This window comes from Carassius gibelio, chromosome B22, assembly GCF_023724105.1.
Source record: "Carassius gibelio isolate Cgi1373 ecotype wild population from Czech Republic chromosome B22, carGib1.2-hapl.c, whole genome shotgun sequence".
Classification (NCBI taxonomy): Eukaryota; Metazoa; Chordata; class Actinopteri; order Cypriniformes; family Cyprinidae; genus Carassius; species Carassius gibelio.
In genome coordinates this window covers 11,937,773-11,961,758 of record NC_068417.1, presented here as the reverse complement: position 1 = coordinate 11,961,758, position 23,986 = coordinate 11,937,773, and the positions used below count along the sequence as shown (strand labels likewise).

General features: G+C 35.1%; 1 protein-coding gene across 1 annotated transcript in view; it reads left to right on the top strand.

Annotated features, from left to right (window-relative positions):
* Positions 1-22,320, top strand: part of LOC127987070 (NXPE family member 3-like) — a 79,358-nt gene extending 57,038 nt beyond the window's left edge. Inside the window, exon 9 of the mRNA XM_052589365.1 lies at positions 21,987-22,320. Coding sequence (XP_052445325.1) covers positions 21,987-22,184 — 198 coding nt within the window. The 3' untranslated portion in view covers positions 22,185-22,320. The remainder of the gene's footprint in view (positions 1-21,986) is intronic.
* Positions 22,321-23,986: the final 1,666 nt, after the last annotated feature.

Genomic DNA, 23,986 nt, shown 5'->3' with positions numbered 1-23,986 from the left:
CATTGTGAAGTGTTACTGCTAATGACAGGAACTGGCAGATAAGCTGAAAAAGCTTAATAAAATTATATCAAATTTTAGTATTTATAAGTAGCTGTTTCTGACCTTTTTGAATGTGTTGAGGGTGAGTTTGTGATGTCAGTTGTGACTCTTAAGATTTATAATTTCAAGAAGAAAAATGAACTACAATAATTAAAAAAATATATTAACTCACCGTAGACAGTGAGAGTGAAGTTCTTTCTCACAGTGTTGCTCTGTAGTGTATAGAGTCCAGCATGTTCCTCTGTGATGTTTGTGATGATCAGAGATCCAGTTTGAAGATCCAGCTTCAGTCTGTCTCTGAATCTCCCATCAAGAACATCATCAAATACAGCCGTGCTGTCTTCCAGTGCACTGATTTCAGCTATTAAAGTCTTGTTATATCCAAACCTCCACAGAATCAGATCTTCATCCATCATTTCAGTAAAACCAGAGTCTAGAGTGACTGAATCTCCCTCCGTCACTGACACTGACTCCACTGTAACTGTATCAGCAAACACACCTGAAGAACAGAGAGTTTGTCACACATTAAGGGTTAATGACTTTATGTTGGTTTACTTTACCAATATCAGTAGGCTGTCAGAAGACAAAGCAGCACCACAGACAAGAATAAAAGCTCAATGCTAGAAGATATAATAAACACAAAGTAAATATACATAAAGTTGAGAGAATCTGAATCTGTTCTCAAGTTATTCTGAGATGCTCTAGACCTGAATGCAAACCAGATTTAAAATACTTGTTCATTTTCAGTATATCGTAAAATAAAATAAAATTGATATCCATCATATTTCTCATTTAGACATATAAAACACACATGTATCACTTACCAGCCAGTTTGCACAAACAAATGCAGAACAAAAGGACAACATGAACCATTGTCGTTGAGGTCTGTATGATCATAACATCTGAAAACAGACTGCTTGACACAGCAGAAGTGAGACACCTATCTGGTGTATAATTCCTTCCCCAACAGGATCTGACCACTTTTCACTGGAACCTCACTAGCTTTGACCACAAATATGCGGCAGTAGTCACAAGATTTACTGTTCTTACTGGCAGAAAGTTATCTTTACCATATTTATGAGGTGGATCACAAAGCTTCAGTATTTTCTCTTAGTCTTTCACTTCACAAATGGGGCTCAATCTACTTTGTTACCGTGCAGGAGTGTCCCATATATTCCAGCCGTGTATATATTATATATTATAGCCGTGTATATATTATATATTATAGCCGTGTATATATTATATATTATAGCCGTGTAAATAATGGGTAAAATATTTTTTCAGTGTAGTTACTTTACTGATTATAATGGGAGTGTTTTGAAAGAATCAGGGATAATAGGCAGTAGCTATTCACGGATTGACACACCAGTGACACAAGTATTGATTGCAAGAAGAACAGAGACAAGGAAGCAAAAATTGAAGAAAGAGTATATTAGGAAAGAATATGTGTTGTCTGTATGGAGCCATTTTCCAATTCATAATCCAGTTCACAGTCTCTGGGCGCACCAAGCCTGCACTCCACGATTAACAACATTCATTTCTCTCACCATTGTGACTCCAACTGAGAATTCAGACACAGATACACAAACGTGCACTTACATGTTCTTCACTGGGGTTGAGTCTTAATTAAAAATGAATGCTGTTAAGCAAGTTTGTTCTAGTAGAGCAATTTACACACGCACGTTCACATTTGTGAGTTAGACAGAAAGTGGAGCTGAGTTACGCTCAGTCTCAAAGACACTTTATCAGGTTCTTTTTTTGGATTGTTTCAGAAAACCTGATCTGTAGCATATTAGCTGGTGTGGGTTGTTTTTTCTTCTTTTGACTACCTCAGTATGTGTTACATCCTACCCCAGTAGATCATAAAGACACTTCATGTATTTGACATCAACTGAAATGGGGTTTCTTATTCTTGCAGACAGAATAAAAAAAAGAACCATGATTTTACTATGAAAAAAAAAACATGGTTCTTAGCAATGGTAACTACAAATTAACCATGGCTGTGATACTTCAAATCATTTCAGATAATAATTTACGAAGTATTTGAATAATATTTTTGTTAATAAAAACAGACCTAAGCGAACAACAACCTTTAAAAAAAAATCCATTTAATGCATTATATAAAAACAATGAGGCAATGATGATTGGTTTATTAATATTAGTTGAATAACACAGTTAAAATACATAATGTAATACAAAATAAACAATTATTTTACATAACATAGGCTATTATTAAAAATGCTTGCAAAGGGCGCCAGAGGTCTGATAATTGCTGTTGTAACACTTACATGATGATCAAATGCTTGTTTAATATTGACCAAACATTTAATTCAAATATCCACTTAATCTTTTATTTTCGCCACCTTTTTGCGATATAAATGCTAGCCTCTATCATTTCTTCAACAAACATGTGGACATCGCAACCCTTACAAAGACTAATCCTTGGTTTTATTGAAGTAAAATATTCTTTTGTGTCATTTCTGTCCAAATTATGCATTAATTTAGCAGCATTCCAAATGAAAACAAGGAAAGGTATACAGCTTTGAACCCAAGAGTAAATAAATAAAATACAAACATAATTAAAGTAAATAAAATAAAACTACAATAGAAGGCCGTGAATATGAATATGAATACGAATATGAATAAATAGCCTACTACAACCGAATGGTGATTTTTGAGCGGCTCTAATTTGATTTGCAAACCACTAATAAGACATAATTACAGAAAAACAAACAAAAAAATATAAATAGAAGCCCGTGAATATGAATACGAATATGAATAAATATAACAACCGAAGGAGAAGTTACTAAAAGAGGAAGACGGCAGTGCCTTGAATGTCACATAAAACAAAAGATCAGAATGGTTTAAACCAATGAGCATCAAGCAGCCAGGCATGATTATACTTTATGTGACTGACAGAACAACCAGTTTAACAGGTGTGGGTTTTTATAGCCTATATAAATTATTCCATTGCATATTATTCATTTACAAATTGATGACAGACTTAGCCGTGGTCATACCATCCACGATGGGTTCAAATACACAAGGTAATCAGTAGTTCATGGGCATTATTACAAAGGGATGTTATGGTTGAACATTTGAAAGGATTTGGCAAGTGATATTTTCTGTGTTTCAGTTTACAGGTTAAAAAAATATGTATTTTTTACATGTTCTATTTGGATTACATTCTGCCTGGTAAGTTCATATTTAAATACACTTAAATACTATCTATATATATATATATATATATATATATATATATATATATATATATATATATATATATATATATATATATATATATATATATATATATTATCCCTGACAACAAGATAGGTTTGTATACCATTTTGAATTGAAGTGAGCAATCTTTTATATTCAAATTCAGTTCCTCAGTCTGATTCATACACTGTAAAAAGTGATACTCTATATTTACTCAATAAAATTGTGGCAACAGATTACAAGCAATATTGTTAATTACATTTAACACATTAGAATTAATTAGAATTAATCAAATGAGATGCTTAAAACCAATTATTCAAAATGAGTAAAATAACATGAAAAAAATAATTAATATGTATTCAAGAATATCGGTTTTGTTGGATAAAACGAGAAGCACCCAGCTGCAGCCTGCATATAGAGGTGGGGTTGCACATGTCAACCCGCCCCATACCTACTGTGACTGGTTTGACCATCTTTCATAGGCATACATGATAGGAAATGTGTGTGTAGTTGGTGTACACTGTTAAAAATAATACACTATATTTAATTAATAAAATCGTGGCAACAGATTACAAGCAATATTATTAATTAAATTTAACACATAAGAATCCATTAGAATTAATCAAATGAGAACTTAACCATTCAAAATGAGTTAAATAGCACAAAAATAAGGTAAGTTTAATCAAATACAAACAAAAACTAAAAAATTTCAAAAAAAAAATTATTTGAGAAAGAAAAACAAAACACTATGCTAATGAACACTTTGTTATGCATACCAGGCCAGTAGTTGGCGACTAAGAAACACAGCGCAAAAATGTAATCCACAAATTCATGTTTTAGTTGATTACATGGAGATGATACAGGCATCGTGTTCAAAAGCTCATGTTGTCAAGCTACCAAAACAGAATCACTGCAGGAGAATAATCTAAATTATGGTTACCATTACGGTGGTCAGTGTTTGCTGTAGTTGGGATCTTGACCCTTAAACTTTTAAACAAAACTTTTTTTGGTTGCTGTAATTGTGAGATTGCCGCTAGATAAGCCAACAAAGAGTAAGATCAGGTGGTGTTGCTTGTTTTGACAGCATTTGGTCTGGTTTTCTGAGTTGGTTTTGTCTTGCAGTCAACAGTTGTCCTATGTTTGAACAGCATAAGGTATATAAAAATTATATATATATTTAGGCACACAGACATCAAGAATCATCCTGAGAATCTCAACAATGGTGACCATCAAAAACTTGTTGCACTGCATTCTGGGTGCCACCAATCAAAACTCATTTATGGATCCCATCATGCTGTCTGTCACCATTCTTGAGAATCATATGCTGGTTCTTGATGTCACCTAGTGCCAAAGAGAAAGTTTCCCTTCTCCGTCACAATTTTTTTTTTCTTAATCAGAATTCTTAAATTCTGGATTTCACATAAAAATCCAGGTCTTCTATTGTAGAATTACAGGTGTTGCTTTAATGAACTCCAATTTGTCTCAGAGAACAGGCTCAATTTATAATGATCATGCCAAACAAAAATTGTGCTAAATTATAACCAGGACCACCGCAATTCTGTCAGCAAATCTAGCTGTTATAATTCAGTTACAGCAGCAGTACAAAATGTTAACGTTAAAAAGTCAAGGGTCAAGAGCCCAACTAAAGCAAACACTGAACACTATAATGGTAACCCTATAAATGTTCAATTTTTTTCCTTCAGTGATTCTGTTTGTGAACCTTAGGTGTCTTCAATAACTCTGTTTTGGGGGACTGAAGACACACACTTCTGAACATGATACCTGTATCATATCTATATAAGCAACAAAAATGTGAACATGTATAGTGTTTCATGATCGCCAACTACTGGCCTGGCATGTATAACATAGTATTCTTTAGCATAGTGTTTTTTGTTTGTTTGTTTTCAGTCAAATCTATATTTTTGTGAAAATTTTACTTATTTTTTCATGTTATTCTACTCATTTTGAATTGTTGCTTGTAACCATCTAATTTGATTATTTATAATTAATTATAAAGTGTTAAATGTAATTAATAATATTGAATGTAACATTTTAAACAATTTTATTGAATAAATAAAGTGAATCATTTTTTTACAGTGTACAACATGCAGAATTTTAATTTAAGAAAGTCAAAAACTTATAGAACAGGGGTCTTATTTATGAAACAAGACATTAGGGAAATATGAGATACAGACTATATAAATGCCATTTGTAACACATTAATTGTAAAAAATAAAAATAAAAAATAAAAAACTATTTATAAGCCAAAACATGTCCCAGATTTGAGCATGAGCTGTCCCACATTAGAAAATCCACAAATTCTTAAACGATTTGGCTCTAGGAGCACTATGAGGTTATGCACATTAAAACTAGGCGTGGTAAGCTCCATATATGGTTATTTCGGGTAGGAGTTGCGGTGGAAATGCCTGTATTCACAATTTTCCCCTGCCTGGGATTTATAAAGGGATTTTTGCGCAGGTTCTGGCGTATGCAATGATTTTATAAATCTGAAAACTTGTGTGCAAACGCAAAATCTACTTTTTGTGCCTATTTACACTTCTAAGGATTAAATCTATGGAGTGTTTATAAATGAGACCCCAGATCTTTTGGAGCAAAAAGATGGCACATGTCCCAGTGTGTTTGGAGCGGCTGAATGTGGCACCTACGTAGGCTATATATTACTATATATACTCTCATATGACCTCACACAGCAAAATCCCCAGTGTTAATTTAACACTCTTGAGTGTGGACTCATATAAACACTAAAGCAGTGTTAAAAGTAGGGCTGCACGATTAATCGCATGCGATTGTCATGCGTGTCTCATCAGTAAAGATGGTTCTGTGATTAGCGGTAAATGTCCATCAGCTGCTTTCAAATGGAGCCGCACTTAATATACAGAGCCGTAGATCGCTGACAAGCTACGCAATATCGCGTTCATAACCGCATGCGATTAATCTGCGATTATGAACGTGATATTGCACAGCTTGTCAGTGAATTACAGCTTCCCATCACACTAGATGTGGACTGACATTGCTCAGAAGTCAGATGTTGGTTGAAAGTGAAAACCCAACCTCTGTTTGGTGTCAAACTCTAGCGTAAATACTCCAAAAACATGACAATCTTCACTTATTGTAAACAAGATTTATTTCTGTCATAAATGTAAAAAAGTTCTTATTGAGATTAACAGAGATGTTGATTGTTTATTGAAAATTATAGTTTAGTTTGATGTCACCATTATGCTGATCAGTACTTAGGAAGTATGAGTCTTTTCAGTGTTAAGCGTTCATTTAGCTGCTGTAATTATATCTGTTACAGCAAAAACAGTGACAAAACGATGTCATTAGGTAATGTTGGTTACTGGCTGATATTAAAAATGTCTTAATATAGCAATCTGATCAACTGATTTTACCAGGAGTCTATTCTACGCTATTAATTTAATATTAATGACTATAACAGATGTGTTGTAATACACAGGATCCTGACAATTTATGTCATTTATGTCTTTTTAAACTACATTGTTTTAGAATCACTTCGAACCTTAGGATGCTTAGACATACAGAGACCTCAAGAATTAGTGTAAGAATCTCAACAATGGTGACATGCTTCATGCCGCAATGCATTCTGGGTGCCATGGATGAGTTTTGCATGATGTACCCAGAATACATTGCAGCATAAAGCATGTCACCATTGTTGAGATTCATACACTGAATCTTGATGTTTGTGTGACAAAGCAAAGTATTTTTTTTTTTTTAAATCCTTGAAATTATCTGCTTTAAATTCAGCTGGGTGTCAGGTTGTTGACCCATTGAGTCACTTTAATAAATAATACTTAACTAACACCACACGGTAGCTTGGGTGAAAACAGGTAATCAGACATATCAATCATCAGCAAGCAAACAGCACCATTGAACCACATGTTCTCTTGCTGTTTTAGCCACAATAAAGATGACAGCAGCTAAAAAACAACACCAACAAGTCAAGTGTCAAATTGCACAACTAAAGCCAACACTTACCAGCATTATGGTGACATCAAACCAAGCTATTACTTTTAAACAGACATCAACATCCACATCTAAACATCCGCTTAAATCTGAATTAGAATGTTAGGGAATAATGTTCTAATAATGTTATTGATAAACATTTGTAGAATGTTTTTAGAGAACGTTATCCTATCTTTTGAGAGAACGTTCTGGGAACAAAAATAAAACTACCCGCTAAAAACATTGTTAGAACAATCCATGGGAATGTTCTTAGAACATTTTAGAACAAAGAAAATTCTAGCTGGGAAGTGCCGCTCCATTTGAAATCAGGTGGTGGACATTTACTGCTAATCACAGAACCGGCTTTACTGACAAAGACACGCATGACAATCGCATGCGATTAATCGTGCAGCCCTAGTTAAAAGTAACACTGAAGCAGAGTTGAAGTTAAAGAGATAATTAAGAAGTTAATTGAGTTATGATTGACCATTACTGAAGACACCTGATGTTAACAAGCAGAATCACCAACCGAGAAAATCACAATTTGTGTATCACCATTATAGTGGTCAATGTTTGCTTTAGTTGGGATCTTGACCCTTCAGTTATTAACTTTAGATTTCATGTGGCTGTGGTGACTGAATTATATCATACAGACAGTCCACAGTAGAGGCAAACATGTGTGCAATTGATTGTGGTTTGTAGTTTAGGTTTCTTTACTGCATACATAAATTAAGTGAAAAAGAAAAGTAAGCAACCCAGCATTTCTGACATAGTATGACATGTTTTAATAGTTAGTTCTACGTAAAAAAAAAAGAAATCTTTTGTTTAGACACACAGACATCAGGAATCAGCGTGAGCATCACAACAACGGTGACCATCAAAAAAGCATGTTGTAGCCAATAAAAACTCATCCATGGCTCCCATTATGCATTGCGGCATGAATAAATTATGAGCTGAACTGTATTTTTAACTTTTTATTCTAACTATATTTTATTTTTGCTGTTTTTATGTTCATTTTTTGTATCTAGTTTTGTGATGTTCAGAGTTGGTCTGTTTATCTGAATACGTTGTTTGTCACCGTTGTTGAGATTCATACACTGATTATTGTTATCTGTGTGTGCCTAAAATTAAAATTCTTTAATAAAAAAAAAATAAAAATCACAATCACTTGCAAGAGATACCTACAAAATGTATAGAAAATACAGATTTTTTCATTGTGGAATCAAAGCTGTGACAATCAATATGGAAGTTTTACTTTGAAAAAAGACTGTAAATGAGTTCAATGACTCATGTCAACCAACAATTATATTAAAACATAATCATCAACACGCGATGATTTTTGCTCTTGGTTTGACAAACAAACTTTAAAAGTAAAAAGTTACAAGCCAAGATCCCAGCTAAAGCAAACACTGAACACTATAATGGTGACACACAAATTGTGATTTTTCTCGTTTGTGATTCTGCTTGTTAACATCAGGTGTCTTCAATAATGTTTTATCATAACTCAATTAACTTATTAATTTTCTCATTAACTTCAACTCTGCTTCAGTGTTACTTTTATCACTGATTTAGTGTTTATATGAGTCCACACTCAGAGTGTTAAATTAACACTGGGGATTTTGCTGTGCATCTAAGAACCTTAACTAATGTATTGTATATAATGATTAATTGTATATATATATATATATATATATATATATATATATATATATATATATATATATATATATATATAAATATATTTATTTATATCATGATTCTTTTCCAGATTTTATGGCAAATGAATTGTTTCCAAATTAGAAAATTTCACCTCCCTGCCCCTAAACAAATTCCACCAAAAAATAGTTCATTAACAATATCAGCGTCTGAGATGGGAATCAGTGATGAGGAGTGGGCAAGTCTACAGAGGGCTCTCGACTGGCCTGGTCCTGATCATCAAATCACTCCACTGGATCTGAGCACAAGTCCAGTTCACTCAACATTCTCCACAGTGGAACCGAAAAAGAGTTACAAAGTGGGAGATAACATCTCCGTTATCATCACAGCCAGAGACCACAACAAGAACCTGAAAAGATATGGAGGAGATTTTTTCAAAGCAAAGCTTTTCAATTCAGAGCTAAAGGTGTGTTTAAGTACATTTAGGTCATTTATAATATGTTTATTGTAAAGTTTTTTTGGCATTACAGTTATCCTCTTCCATTCTTCTTGAAGGCAAGTGTGTATGGGGAGGTTGTGGATCATCGTAATGGGACTTACTCAGCCGTTCTTCTCCTTCCCTGGGAAGGTCAGGCACAAGTCTTTGTACGTCTTGAGCACTCCAGTGAGGTTGTGCAGATTCTTAAAAAATACAGGGAGTCTTCATTCCCACGCAGCCACTATAAAGGCTACTTTGAAGGAGCAGGACCCAATAAAACCAGGATCAGTGAAGTAGTAGAATGCAATATTAAATGGGGTGAAGGAAGTTGGAGTAAAAGCAACTGCTGCTGCGAGTATAAGGATATAAAAACTGGAACGGTGTGGCAGTGTGAGAGACCAAAGAAACTGGCATGTAACAAACTGGTTTATCACTCAAAAGGAGGTTTGGAAAACCCATTAAATCCCTTCGAGAAGCAGTTTTTTGCGAAGTAAGAAATGAGTCGAAACTAATTCCAGAAGAAATGTATATCCGTATAGAAAAAAAGTGTAGAAAATCTCTCTCTCTCTCACTCTCTCTCTCTTCACAGGAATTTAACAAATGTTCGTATTACTGGAGACACACAAATCATCAATATCCTTCCCAACACTACAGGCAATGGTATGAGTATATCTCTGTGTTAAGTGCTTCAGCACATATATTTGTGCTATAGCTGACAATGCAGTGATTTGAGTGAAAGTCATGCATTTGGGGGAGTCGTGGCCTAATGGTTAGAGCGTTGGACTCCCAATCGAAGGGTTGTGAGTTCTAGTCTCGGGCCGGACAGAATTGTGGGTGGGGGTAGTGCATGAACAGCTCTCTCTCCACATTCAAAACCATGACTTAGGTGACCTTGAGCAAGGCACTGAACCCCCAACTGCTCCCCGGGCGCCGCAGCATAAATGGCTGCCCACTGCTCCGGATGTGTGCTCACAGTGTGTGTGTGTGCATTCCGGATGGGTTAAATGCAGAGCACAAATTCTGAGTATGGGTCACCATACTTGGCTGAATGTCACTTCATTTAGTTACTTTACTACTACACACTAAGTGTTTGCATTTTTATATTGAGAAATATTCCTTCTCAGTGGACTAAAATGAAATAAGTTAATAGTACTAACATTGTAGGAATGCTAGTTTTTAAACTTTAACTGTTTGAAGCAGTGGGAGTGGAGTTAATTTCCATGGTAGAATATACTGTAAAATATTGTAAAAAAAAAAAAAAAGAGTGTTAAATGAATGGTTGAAATCTGTAAATTAACAGTACTTTACTGGCACCTCTGCTGCCACACTGTAAAAATTTTTGCCGTTAAATAACAGTAATTTTCTGGCAGCAGGGGTGCCAGTAAAGTACTGTTAATTTACAGCTCTTAACCATTAATTTACCACTCTTATTTTTTAACAGTATTTTACCGTAAATTCTACCATGGAAATTAACTCCACTCCCACTGCTTAAAACAGTTCGAGTTTTTAAACTAGCATTCCTACGATGTTAGTACTATGAACTTATTTCATTTGAGTCCACTGAGAAGGAATATTTCTTACACTTAATGTGCAGTAATAAAGTAACTAAATACATGACTTTTACTCAAATCACTGCAGCTCATTGTCAGCTGTATTACACATGTATGTGCTGAAGTACTTAACACAGAGATCACCACTGTATCAGCGACTCCATATTTACTGCCTTTATATAAAGCAGCAGAAAATCTGAATTTGTGGCTCATCATTGACTGAAGCACCGGCTCTACTCTACAGCACAATGGTGAACAACAAAACTACATTAAACTAACAGATCTCTCTTGTGCAAACGCACATTAATACAGTCGAGTTCAGTATTTACTCTCATTATCAGTGTATGACTTTGCATAACTTTTTTTCTATGGATGTTAACAAATACTTTAGTTAAATTAACTTTTTTTATCATTTGGTAAATCTGACATTTACATTTTACAGTATATTACTGTTTTTCCTTGACTTAACGGCAACAAACTGTAGAAAAACACTTTTTTCTGCTGGCAACCATTAATTTACGCCAACAAGCTGTAGAAAAACAGTTATTTACTGGCAGCAGGGGTGCCAGTAAATAACTGTTTTTCTACAGTTTGCTTCCTGTAAATTAATTACAGTTTATTATTGTTAAATTATGTTTCATCTTAAATCTTTAACCCTTTAAACCCCACAACAAAATCCTCAGTTTTAAATGAACACTTATAATGTGTGCACACTACAGAGTGTTTGAGTAACACTGAATCAGTTAATGAGACAATTCTGTGATTAATTGATGATTGACCATTAGTGATGCACAGAATTACTAAAGGAAAGACAAACACAAGAACTACACTGTTAAAAATCGCTGTAAAAAAACGGCAAAATTTCGACAGTATTATACTGTTTTTCATTAAAACAGTGCATTCTGGGTAATATTCATCATTTTCGAGAAGGTAGCCTGCTGCTATATATCGTAAATTAACAACGTTCAAAGTCGACACTCAGCGGCTGTGTTTCAAATCACACCCTACACCCTCATTCACTATTCCCTACATGAGTTTACTAATATAGTCTGTCCACCTGACAGAGAGAATGAAAATTAATGAGTGAATTCAGACAATCATCAACAGCTGCTGTTAACGAGCAGAATCACTGAAGAAAAGAGAAACAAGACAAACACCTGAACTACAACTGACTTCAGCCACAGCCTTAGATGAAATCAACTGAAGATTTAAACAATCAACAAACAACTTTACCAACTTCACTCATTACTAACCAGACTGACTTTATTTCTGTCAGATCAGAGATCAAAAGATCTTATTGAGAATTACAGAGATTTAGATGATAATGCTACTGTTTTTCGTTTGATGTCACCATTGTGGAGATCAGTGTTTGCTTTAGTTGGGCTCCTGACCCTTGTACTTTAAATTTTGTTTTATTGCTGTATTTGTATCTTTATGATACATCTGTTATAGCAGTATTAATTTTGATAGTCAAGTGTTTATGGCTGTTTCTAGCAGTGTTGTTATAGTAATCAAATATTAATTTGGTGTTGAAATATTTGAGTGAATGACAAAACAAATTTTTGTTTTTTCAATAATGTAAGATTGAACAGTAATGTGATAACCAGAACATATGGATTTAACAACAGTTTTAGTGAAAAAACATATTTTGGGCAGCAGTCCCCACAACACTCAAAGAGAGAAATCAACAATCAGCATATGAATCTCAACAATGGTGACAATCAAAAGTTTCATGATGCAATGCATGCTGGGTACCAGCGCAGGATAAAACTCATCCATGACTCCCAGCATGCATTGCGGCCTGAATAAATTATCCCCCTGAATTGTTCACTTATTTTCTTGAATTATTGTGTGCTTATAATTTGGCATTTGTTTTAAGTTTTAGTAGCATGTTTTGTGATGTTCAGAACTGATCTGTTTATGTATTTTGTGGATTGTCACCATTGTTGTGATTCATACGCTGATTCCTGATGTTTCTGTCTAAATTTCAGTAAAGTTTTTTTTTTTTTAAGAGGGTAATTTTCTTAACAGTCTTTCATAACTTATGGCTCAGCAGTGTTCCTTATGCTGTAGTACCAATATTCAATAAGAGAAGAGACACAGGGTTAGATCAGAAATAATAGTGCTTGTTCTTGTCAATCTATGAACAACAATACCAGAATTTTTCTTCGGTGGACTTTTGTTTTGCTATAACAGGTTCCAAAGGCGCATTGTTACAACATGTGTAAAAAAAAAAAAAAAAAAAGCTTTGTTGAAAAGTCACGTTCAAGAGCCCAACTAAAGTAAACACTGATCTCCATCATGGTAGTGAAAAAACACCTAAACCTATTTAACTCTGAATAAGTTCTTCTGTAGACATCTGACAGAAATAAAGTCAGTCTGGTTACTAATGTGAATCTGGTGAAGCTGTTTTAGGAGTTGTTTAATCAGATCTTGAGAGATTTGATGAATTATTTTATTTCAATTGATTTCTTTTAAGGCTGTGGCTGAAGTCAGATGTAATCCTTGTGTTTCTCTTTCCTTCAGTGATTCTGTTTGTTAATAGCAGGTGTTTATCACTCATGCTCAATCATCAATTAATCACAGAATTATCTCTTTAACTTCACTGATTCAGTGTTACTCAAACACTGTAGTGTGCACATTATAAGTGTTAATTTAAAACTGAGGATTTTGTTTTGGGGTTTAAAGGGTTAAAGGTTTAAGATGAAGGACAGCATGAAACATAATTTAACAGTAATAAACTGTAATTAATTTACAGGAAACAAACTGTAGAAAAACAGTTATTTACTGGCACCCCTGCTGCCAGTAAATAACTGTTTTTCTACAGTTCGTTGCCGTAAATTAATGGTTGCCAGCATAAAAAGTGTTTTTCTACAGTTTTTTGCCGTTAAGTCAAGGATAAACAGTAATATACTGTAAAATGTAAATGTCAGATTTACCAAATGAAAAAAAAAAAATAACTGAAATATTAGTTAATAATAAAAATATAACATCCATAGAAAAAAAAATATGCAAAGTCATACACTGATAATGAGAGTAAATACTGAACTCAACTGTATTAATGTGTGTTTGCACAAGAGAGATCTGTAGTTTTGTTGTTCACAATTGTGCTGGAGAGTAGAGCCTGTGCTTCAGTCAATGATGAGCCACAAATTTTTATCTTTTGTTGCTTTATATAAAGACAGTAAATTTGGAGTCTCCTGATACAGTGGTGATCTCCGTGTTAAGTACTTCAGCACATACGTGTGAGCTGCAGTGATTTGAGTAAAAGTCATGTATTTAGTTACTTTACTACTACACATTAAGTGTTTGCAGTTTTATATTAAGACATTTTCCTACTCAGTGAAATGAGAGAAGTTCGTAGTACTAACATTGTAAGAATGCTAGTTTTTAAACTCAAACTGTTTGAAGCAGTGGGAATGGAGTTAATTTCCATGGTAGAATTTACGGTAAAATACTGTAAAAACTAATTAAGAGTGGAAAATTAATGGTTGAGAGCTGTAAATTAACAGTACTTTACTGGCACCCTTGCTAAATAGAAGTAGTGTAATGGTCAAAACACACACAAACCGATATCATCTTAAATCAAATTTAGCAACAGGAGAATTTACTAAATTAGAATAATTAGTAAACAATCCTTTCAGATAAATGTTTCTTTGCTTTAGGCACAACAGAGAGATGCAGATCAGGATTGAAGACACCAGTTCCTGCAGGGTTCTATTTGAAAGATGTCTGGAAGTCTTTCATTTGCAACACTCAACAGTTCGATTCTGCCCAAATGTTGAAATGTCTCCAAAATAAGATTGTCTACATGATAGGAGACTCCACCACAAGGCAGTGGTTTGAGTTTTTAGAAAGCAAAGTGCCAGGCAAGTTGATCAGCGACATAAATGGCTTTGATTTGGGGGTTATGACTTTTCTGTCTCTCAATAAAAAAAAATGCTTGATAGCATGGATGTATAACATGTCTTTGTTTTAGACGGTTGAAACTGAGGCATTCTTCAAAATATCTAGTTCAAGGAAAGAAAGATTTTATGAATGTAATACATAATATTATATTATATGACATAATAATACATTTTACATGTGTTTGGGTGAGCTTGAGTAAGTGATGTTATTGGATCATTTCCATTATGTGCCCATATACTTCTTGGGATTGCTGTATGCAATATCCAAAGGCAACTTTTTAAAGCTGTTTAATTTTTGCTTCTCTTTATTAGGCTTGAAAAGAATGAACCTCCAGGCTCGTTCGTATGGACTCCTAATGGCTGTGGAGTTGAAAAATAATGTCATTATTCACTGGAGGCCTCATGGTGTTCCTTTGCAATTTCCTGAAATACCTTTGACCGACCTGCATTATATCTCCAATATTATTGATAATATAGCCGGTGGTCCTCATGTAGTCGTTGTCTTTACAATCTTTGCCCACCTGGTGTTTCACCCGATAACATTTTATGTTCACGAAGTGGCCAAAATCCGTCAGTCTGTTGTTGCCCTGCTGAGTCGTGCACCACAGACCACTATCGTCATCAAGTCTGGAAACACTGCAGGATATAAGGTACGCTTAGTCACTTCAAACACTTTTCCATCTTGTTTTATAACGACAATATTTATGGTCAATGGGAAAATATGATGCATTTGTTCTGTTGGTGTCATTTTGAAAGTCTACACAGCAAAATCCCCAGTGTTAATTTAACACTCTGAGTGTGGACTCATATAAACACTGAAGCAGTGTTAAAAGTAACACTGAAGCAGAGTTGAAGTTAATGAGATAATTAAGAAGTAAATTGAGTTATGATTAAGCATTACTGAAGACACCTGATGTTAACAAGCAGAATCACAATTTGTGTATCACCATTATAGTGTTCAGTGTTTGCTTTAGCTGTGATCTTGGCTTGTAACTTTTTACTTTTAAAGTTTGTTTGTCAAACCAAGAGCAAAAATCATCGCGTGTTGATGATTATGTTTTAATGTAATCGTTGTTTGACATGAGTCACTGAACTCATTTACAGTCTTATCTGTGTTCCATTATTGATTGTCACAGCTTTGGTTCCACAATGAAAAAATCTGTATTTTCTATACATTTTGTAGGTATTTCTTGCAAGTGATTCTGATTTTCTTTTTTATTAAAGAATTTTAATTTTAGGCACACACAGATAACAAGAATCAGCGTATGAATCTCAACAACGGTGACAAACAACATATTCAGATAAACAGACCAACTCTGAACATCACAAAACTAGATGCAAAAAATTAACATAAAAACAGCAAAAATAAAATATAGTTAGAATAAAAAGTTAAAAAGACAAGCTCATAATTTATTCATGCCGTAATGCATGATGGGAGCCATGGATGAGTTTTTATTGGCTACAACATGCTTTTTTGATGGTCACGTTGTTGTGATGCTAACGCTGATTCCTGATGTCTGTGTATCTAAACAAAAGATTACTTTTTTTACGTAGAACTAACTATTAAAACATGTCATGCTATGTCAGAAATGCTGGGTTGCTTACTTTTCTTTTTCACTTAATTTATGTATGCAGTAAAGAAACCTAAACTCAGGCATTCAGGTCACTCTATAACAAATAGCTCAAACCACAATCAATAGCACACATGACTGCCTTTGCTGTGGTCTGTCTGTATGATATAATTCAGTCACCAAAGCCACATAAAATCTAAAGTTAATAACTGAAGGGTCAAGATCCCAACTAAAGCAAACATTGACCACTATAATGGTGATACACAAAATGTGATTTTCTCGATTGGTGATTCTGCTTGTTAACATCAGGTGTCTTCAATAACGGTCCATCATAACTCAATTAACTTCTTAATTATCTCATTAACTTCAACTCTGCTTCAGTGTTACTTTTAACTAGGGCTGCACGATTAATCGCATGCGATTGTCATGCATGTCTTTGTCAGTAAAGCCGGTTCTGTGATTAGCAGTAAATGTCCACCACCTGGTTTCAAATGGAGTGGCACTTCCCAGCTAGAATTTTCTTTGTTCTAAAATGTTCTAAGAACATTCCCATGGATTGTTCTAACAATGTTTTTAGTGGGTAGTTTTATTTTTGTTCCCAGAACGTTCTCTCAAAAGATAGGATAACGTTCTCTAAAAACATTCTACAAATGTTTATCAATAACATTATTAGAACATTATTCCATAACATTCTAATTAAGATTTAAGTGGATGTTTAGATGTGGATGTTGATGTCTGTTTAAAAGTAATAGCTTGGTTTGATGTCACCATGATGCTGGTAAGTGTTGGCTTTAGTTGTGCAATTTGACACTTGACTTGTCGGTGTTGTTTTTTAGCTGCTGTCATCTTTATTGTGGCTAAAACAGCAAACAAATATGTGGTTCAATGGTGCTGTTTGCTTGCTGATGATTGATATGTCTGATTACTTGTTTTCACCCAAGCTACTGTGTGGTGTTAGTTAAGTTTTATTTATTAAAGTGACTCAATGGTCAACAGCCTGACACCCAGTTTAATTTAAAGCAGATAATTTCAAAGATTTAAATAAAAAATTGTCACACAAACATCAAGATTCAGTGTATGAATCTCAACAATGGTGACATGCTTTATGCTGCAATGTATTCTGGGTACATCATTCAAAACTCATCCGTAGCACCCAGAATGCATTGCGGCATGAAGCATGTCACCATTGTTGAGATTCTTACACTAATTCTTAAGGTCTCTGTATGTCTAAGCATCCTAAGGTTTGAAGTAAACAATGTAGTTTAAAAAGATCAGATAAAAATAAAATGACAAAAAATGTCAGGACCCTGTGTATTGCAACACATCTGCTATAGTCACTAATATTAAATTAATAGCGTAGAACAGACTCCTGGTAAAATCAGTTGCTCAGATTGTTACATTAAGACATGTTTAATATCAGCCAGCAACCAACATTATCTAATGACATCTTTTTCTCAATGTTTTTGCTGTAACAGATATAATTATAGCAGCTAAATGAACGCTAACACTGAAAAGAGTCATACTTCCAAAGTACTGATCAGCATAATGGTGACATCAAACTAAACTATAATTTTCAATAAACCATCAACATCTCTGTTAATCTCAATAAGAACTTTTTTACATTTATGACAGAAATAAATCTTGTTTATAATAAGTGAAGATTGTCATGTTTTTGGAGTATTTACGCTAGAGTTTGACACCAAACAGAGGTTGGGTTTTCACTTTCAACCAACATCTGACTTCTGAGCAATGTCAGTCCACATCTAGTGTGATGGGAAGCCGTAATTCACTGACAAGCTGTGCAATATCACGTTCATAATCGCAGATTAATCGCATGCGGTTATGCACGCGATATTGCGTAGCTTGTCAACGATCTACGGCTCTGTATATTAGGTGCGGCTCCATTTGAAAGCAGCTGATGGACATTTACCACTAATCACAGAACCATCTTTACTGATGAGACACGCATGACAATAGCATGCGATTAATCGTGCAGCCCTAGTCCACACTCAAGACTGTTAAATTAACACTGGGGATTTTGCTGTGTAGGGCCGGGCTTCGGGACAATTTTTACTTTACAGCTCACATGCGGGCCAAGCCTCGGGCCTTTTTTAGGTTATCCTAGGGCTGGGTGATATATCTAACGATATGATCATGCGTATCTAATCAGTAAAGCTGCTTCCATTATCACCGCTAAAATCTCCATCACATAATTGGAGCAGCATTTAATAGACAACAGAAGGATGCACATGATCATATCGTTAGATATATCACCCAGCCCTAAGATCTAGCACACCAAGTCAAGGGTCAAGAGCACAATTAAACCAAACACTGATCTCCATGATGGTGGCATCTTTTTAACCAATAAAACATCCACATCTGATCCTCTGTAATTCTCAATAATGGCAGGTGTTCATCACTAATGCACAATGTTCATCAATAGTCACTTAATTATCTCATTAACTTTAACTCTTTGAGGGCTTGGGATTTGACTCATGACTCGTTTGTGACTTGGAAGGAATGACTTGGTTCCTCCTCTGGTGAAATCGGCTGATAAGTTCATGAGTGGAACAAAAATATGGCAGGACTTTTACTATTTGTCACCTGAACTTCCCACCTCTGCGAGTCAGAAAGAATCATTAACAGAAACCTTTTTATTTTGGGTATGTCATTTCTGTCTCCATGCCAAAAAAGGAGGCTTACTAGTAAGGGGTTAAAGTAAGTGAATTTTAAATCTACTAAGCGCATACAAAATTTGAAAAACCATACTCTGAAGACACACAAAGACGTCAAGAACCAGCATATGACTCTCAACAGTGGTGACAATCAACAAAATGTTGCATGCTGGGTAAAACCTTAGTAAAAACTCCCATCATGCACTGCAGTATGAAAAATTGTCACTACTGTTGAGGATCGTGTGATAAGTGTGTTTGTCTAAAAACCTGAACTGTCTCCTTTCGTGTCTTTTTTTTTTTTTTTTTTAACTTCAGTTCAGTAATAGCGGAGTGTCAGTCTACTATCCAAAGATAAACACAATTTCATGATGTTCAGTCATTAGTTATAAGCAGAAAAAGCATAAGATCATCTGTTACTGCAAGGTTCGACTCAGCAATGCATACATTTTTGTTGCGAAAACAATATTGCCATTGTTTTGAATCAAATTGGTAAATTTAGTAAAAGGGGTAAGACACTACTTAAAGCAAACCATGACCACAATTATGGTGGCATAGTGTTTTTTTCTTTTACTTTTTTTTCAGTTGTAGTTCTTGTGTTTCTCTTTACTTCAGTGATGTTGATTGTTAACAGCAGATGTTCATCACTAATGCACAATCATCATTTAATTAGTCACTTAATTATCTCTTTAGCTTTAACCCTTTGAGGACTTGAATATGACTTGATGACTTGCTTGTGACTTGAAAGTAGGGCTGGGCGATATATCGAATGATATGATCATGCGCATCTAATCAGAGCCATAGGTGATAGACAGAGCCGTAGATCGCTGACAAGCCACTCCATATCGCGTTCATTATCGAAGGCGATTCATCTGCGATAATGAACATGATATGGCGTGGCTTGTCAGCGATCTAAGGCTCTGTCTATTAAATGGCACTCCAATTATAAGCAGGTGATGGAGATTTTAGCGGTGATCACGGAAGCACCTTTACTGATTAGATGCGCATGATCATATCGTTAGATATATCGCCCAGCCCTAGGTTATCCTTCTATTTATATTTTTAGGCATTAATAAAAAAATAAAAAAAGAGAAGTTGACATCAACGTTAGAAAAACATACAGAGAAATACATTTAATAACCTCATAACTTTCATAATCTGATAATTCAACCCGTTATAATTACACTGACATACTGACATGACAGTCTCACGCACGTATTTCCGTCAGCGTGACCCACGATTATACTTCACTTATATCCACTTATTGTAGTAGTAGCTATTATAGGCCTCTAAATTAATGTATTAATCATAGCCTAGTTGGCCAACTAATAATTATAAAGTGATAATTCATGTAGCGGCGAGCATTTCTGTGTCTGCACCTGATGCTGTGGGCCACGCAGCAAAGAAAAGAGAGCGCTGGCCGAGTTTGAAAACATTTTGGAGCAGGACGAGGATGACGACGATGAAGAACAGCAATACATGCCCCTCAATCACAACATGGAAGGTGATGTGCTGCTATGCTGGAAACAGCACGAGACCCTGGCTCGCTAAGTGTTTAGTGTCCCGCCAGCAGCAGCAGCAAACGTGTCTTCAGTGCAGCGGGAAGAGAGGAGGACGGGGTTAAAACCTCCCACTCTGGATGCTATTCTTTTTCTCCATGATGCTCTGTAAGACACTGTTCTAACTTTTCATTTGACTGGACTTTATTTTCGTTTAACTGTTGGAAAATGGAAAAAAGAATGGACATGTTCTGTGGTGCATTTTTGAGTTAAAATAATCTGCAGGTTTGTTTTTAATTAATTTAATTTAATTTGTTTAGATTGTAGGCTATTTCTCATTTTGTTTACGAGCACTGTTGCGAGCCTGCCTCGGTATTTCAAAATTTTTCATTTTACTCATCACTGTGGTTTATTAAATAAACATTTATTAAACTAGCTGCCTGTGTGATATGCTTGAAGTGTTTTATATCTATTAATTTTATTGTAGCCAAGTAAAGTATTAGCGTTGATTTGAGAGGCTTAATTGATTAAATATGTTTTAGGCTACTGGCTGTCGGCTCGGCTGATTAACGTTAATCGTCAATTAAAAAAGAATATAATTTTAATAATAATTTAATAATTTTTCTAAATTAACTTGATAAAGAAATGAAAAGAAACATAACACAAAACTGATCTATTGTAATTGCTGCAAATAGGGCAGGCTTCCGCTGTGTAATAAAATAAATAAATAAAAACCCGGGCTCGTGTTGGACTCGGGCTGATAATTCTGATGAGCTGTCGGACACGGGTCGGGCTAGGGCCTGAGCGTCTCGGGCCAGGGCCGGTCTCAGGCCTAGATTTGAGCCCCGTGCAGTGCTCCATAGTGGGGGGGGTAACTGAGAATGAATGTGGAAAGTCACATGAGAGGAAGCAATGCCTCCATCGTGATATGATTCGATATGGATACAGTTATGTTTAGCTGTGATTGATTCATTCGATAAATCCCCCGTCTTGTGTACATACGTGTCCCCTTTCGTGAATCACGGTATAATGACGTTAAAGGGAAGACTAATTAAGTAAGTATGTAAACAACTGACACACTTTGTTATATTGATAAAACTTGTAATCGCTTGGTGACGGGATCTGTGGGATTTTTTAGAAAGCAATCAGTTTTAGTAAAGTAAATCTCCATTTCTGTCACCAATATTTACCTCAATTAAAATAATTCTAAAATAGTTAAAAGTTAACTATTTATAAGAATATCTGAACATGAGTTCTCAAATAAAATATATTGTTTATATTGCTAATGCCTTGAGTTATTATTATTATTATTGAGGAATAAAATAAATAAATAATTAAAACTGTGAGGACAGACAATGACCTTATTCCATGTCTGACAGTATCTTTTGTTACTGATCTTTGTTGTTACAGGATATTTTTCAAAGTGACTGGTATATACTGCAAGAGATCATAGTGATGCAAGAGATGTTCAGAGATATTGATGGAGTAATCTACTTTGATATCTGGCAGATGACTTCCTGTCACTATCTCACTGAAGATCTTCACCCAGGACCTGTTATCATTGCTAATGCAATCAGCGTGTTTCTCTCATATGTCTGTCCTGTCTAATATATTCAAACAATATTTGCTTTTTCATCTACAAGATGCTTATATAACTGCTTATATAAATAACTGCGGACCAGAACATTTTCTTTCTTTCTTTTTTTTTTATTAACTGCATTATAAATGTAATAACACTAATTGTTGTGTGAATATACTATTTTGTAAATAAAGTGTCTTGTATGTTGCAATAATCTGTACAGTAAATGCCTTTTAAATTACCAAAATATTTTTCAGCATAGCCCAAACACAGTTTTAAGTACTGCACTACATAGTACAAATATTATCTTTTTTAGATTGCAAATGTTATAATTGCTGTTCAATTTAATGAAATTCTGAAGCAGACTTTCCATTTCTGAGATTAGGGCCCATATTTATCAAGCCTCTGGGAATTACTCTCAAGAATTCTGCTAAAAATTGACTTAAGTGTAAAATAACAATTCTTGGCTCAAAGCTGTCCTTAAAAGTGAGTTATTGAGCATCTCATTGGTAATTTAAGCAAAGTATAGGACTGAATCTTAAGTGTCAGTCTTAGAGTTGATTCTAGACTGAAGTAATTCATGTTGCTCTTTTGAAATTTAAATATTCTTTGCTCGTTTTCTGTTTGAACAACTGATAGAAATATAACAATAAACTGCTCACTGTCAAATATTTCAAGATTCTTCCTCTCCTAAAAGACGTCCCTGTCTCCTCAACACCATCACAAACCCCTTCTGGCAACTCCTAACCACTTGCGAGACCTCTCAAACTGTCTTAAATAACTGGGAGAGTAACTCTGTCCTCTCCTCCAGCAGCATGGGGTCTGCTCTGACTGGCATGGTTCAATGCTCTTAGCAGGAGAGGTCTTTTCATGCAAGTTATGAGGGCGGACTGAACGTGGTGACCATTTGGAGGATCCAAACTCTTAAATAAGCACTTTAGCTCTCGCACACTCTCTAAAAAGCAGTTATTCACTATAAACTAGAGTTCCAGCAGTCATTTCTGTTCTAATCCCTTTAAAGGGTTTACATCTAAGGGTTGAAGGTTGTAGGGCACCAAACAACTGTTTCTTGAAGTGCCCTTCTGTGTCATCATTCTGTGCTCATTTGGAGGCGCCATCATCATGGAAAGAATCAGCGCAAAGCATCATGAGGGCCCAAAGTGTCCATCATTTGTACCCTTCGAAATCCTTCATCCTGAAGGGCCCTTTGAGGTGGCCAGTTTTGAGCACTTCGGTTTGTAACAGCCCTTCAATATGGCAGCCATGATTGTTTTCAAGTACCCTTCGGGGTGTGATATATCCTGTTGTTGTCTATGCAAGCAAAGACATCTGGTGTAAAGAGTGTTATATTCTGATTGGTCTAAACTGTTAACAGGGATGCAGGAAATATGGCAGGTGTAATGTTTCCTGGTAAGGAGGCCGAGTTCTATAGGGAATTGTGAAGCAGGTAACATAAATGTTGACTTTGGTGATCTCATCATTCAAGGGCTACAAGAGGAAGAAAGCAGAAAAGCCAAAAAACAAGTGTCGCTGAACAAAAGAAGAAACCTGGAACATCAAAACCATATGTGTTCTATAGACTGACAGACGAACACAATCTGCTGCGCCATCATCTAACTTTATTCAACTACTTTCAGTAACCAAGAATACACACGTGACTCTGGATGTCATTATATCAGATGACCACTAGATGTCCTCATAAACTCATATGTATAACATATTCAATATGTTACATCCCCCTTCTTAAAGGGGGGGTGAAATGCTATTTCATGCATACTGAGTTTTTTACACTGTTAAAGAGTTGGATTCCCATGCTAAACATGGACAAAGT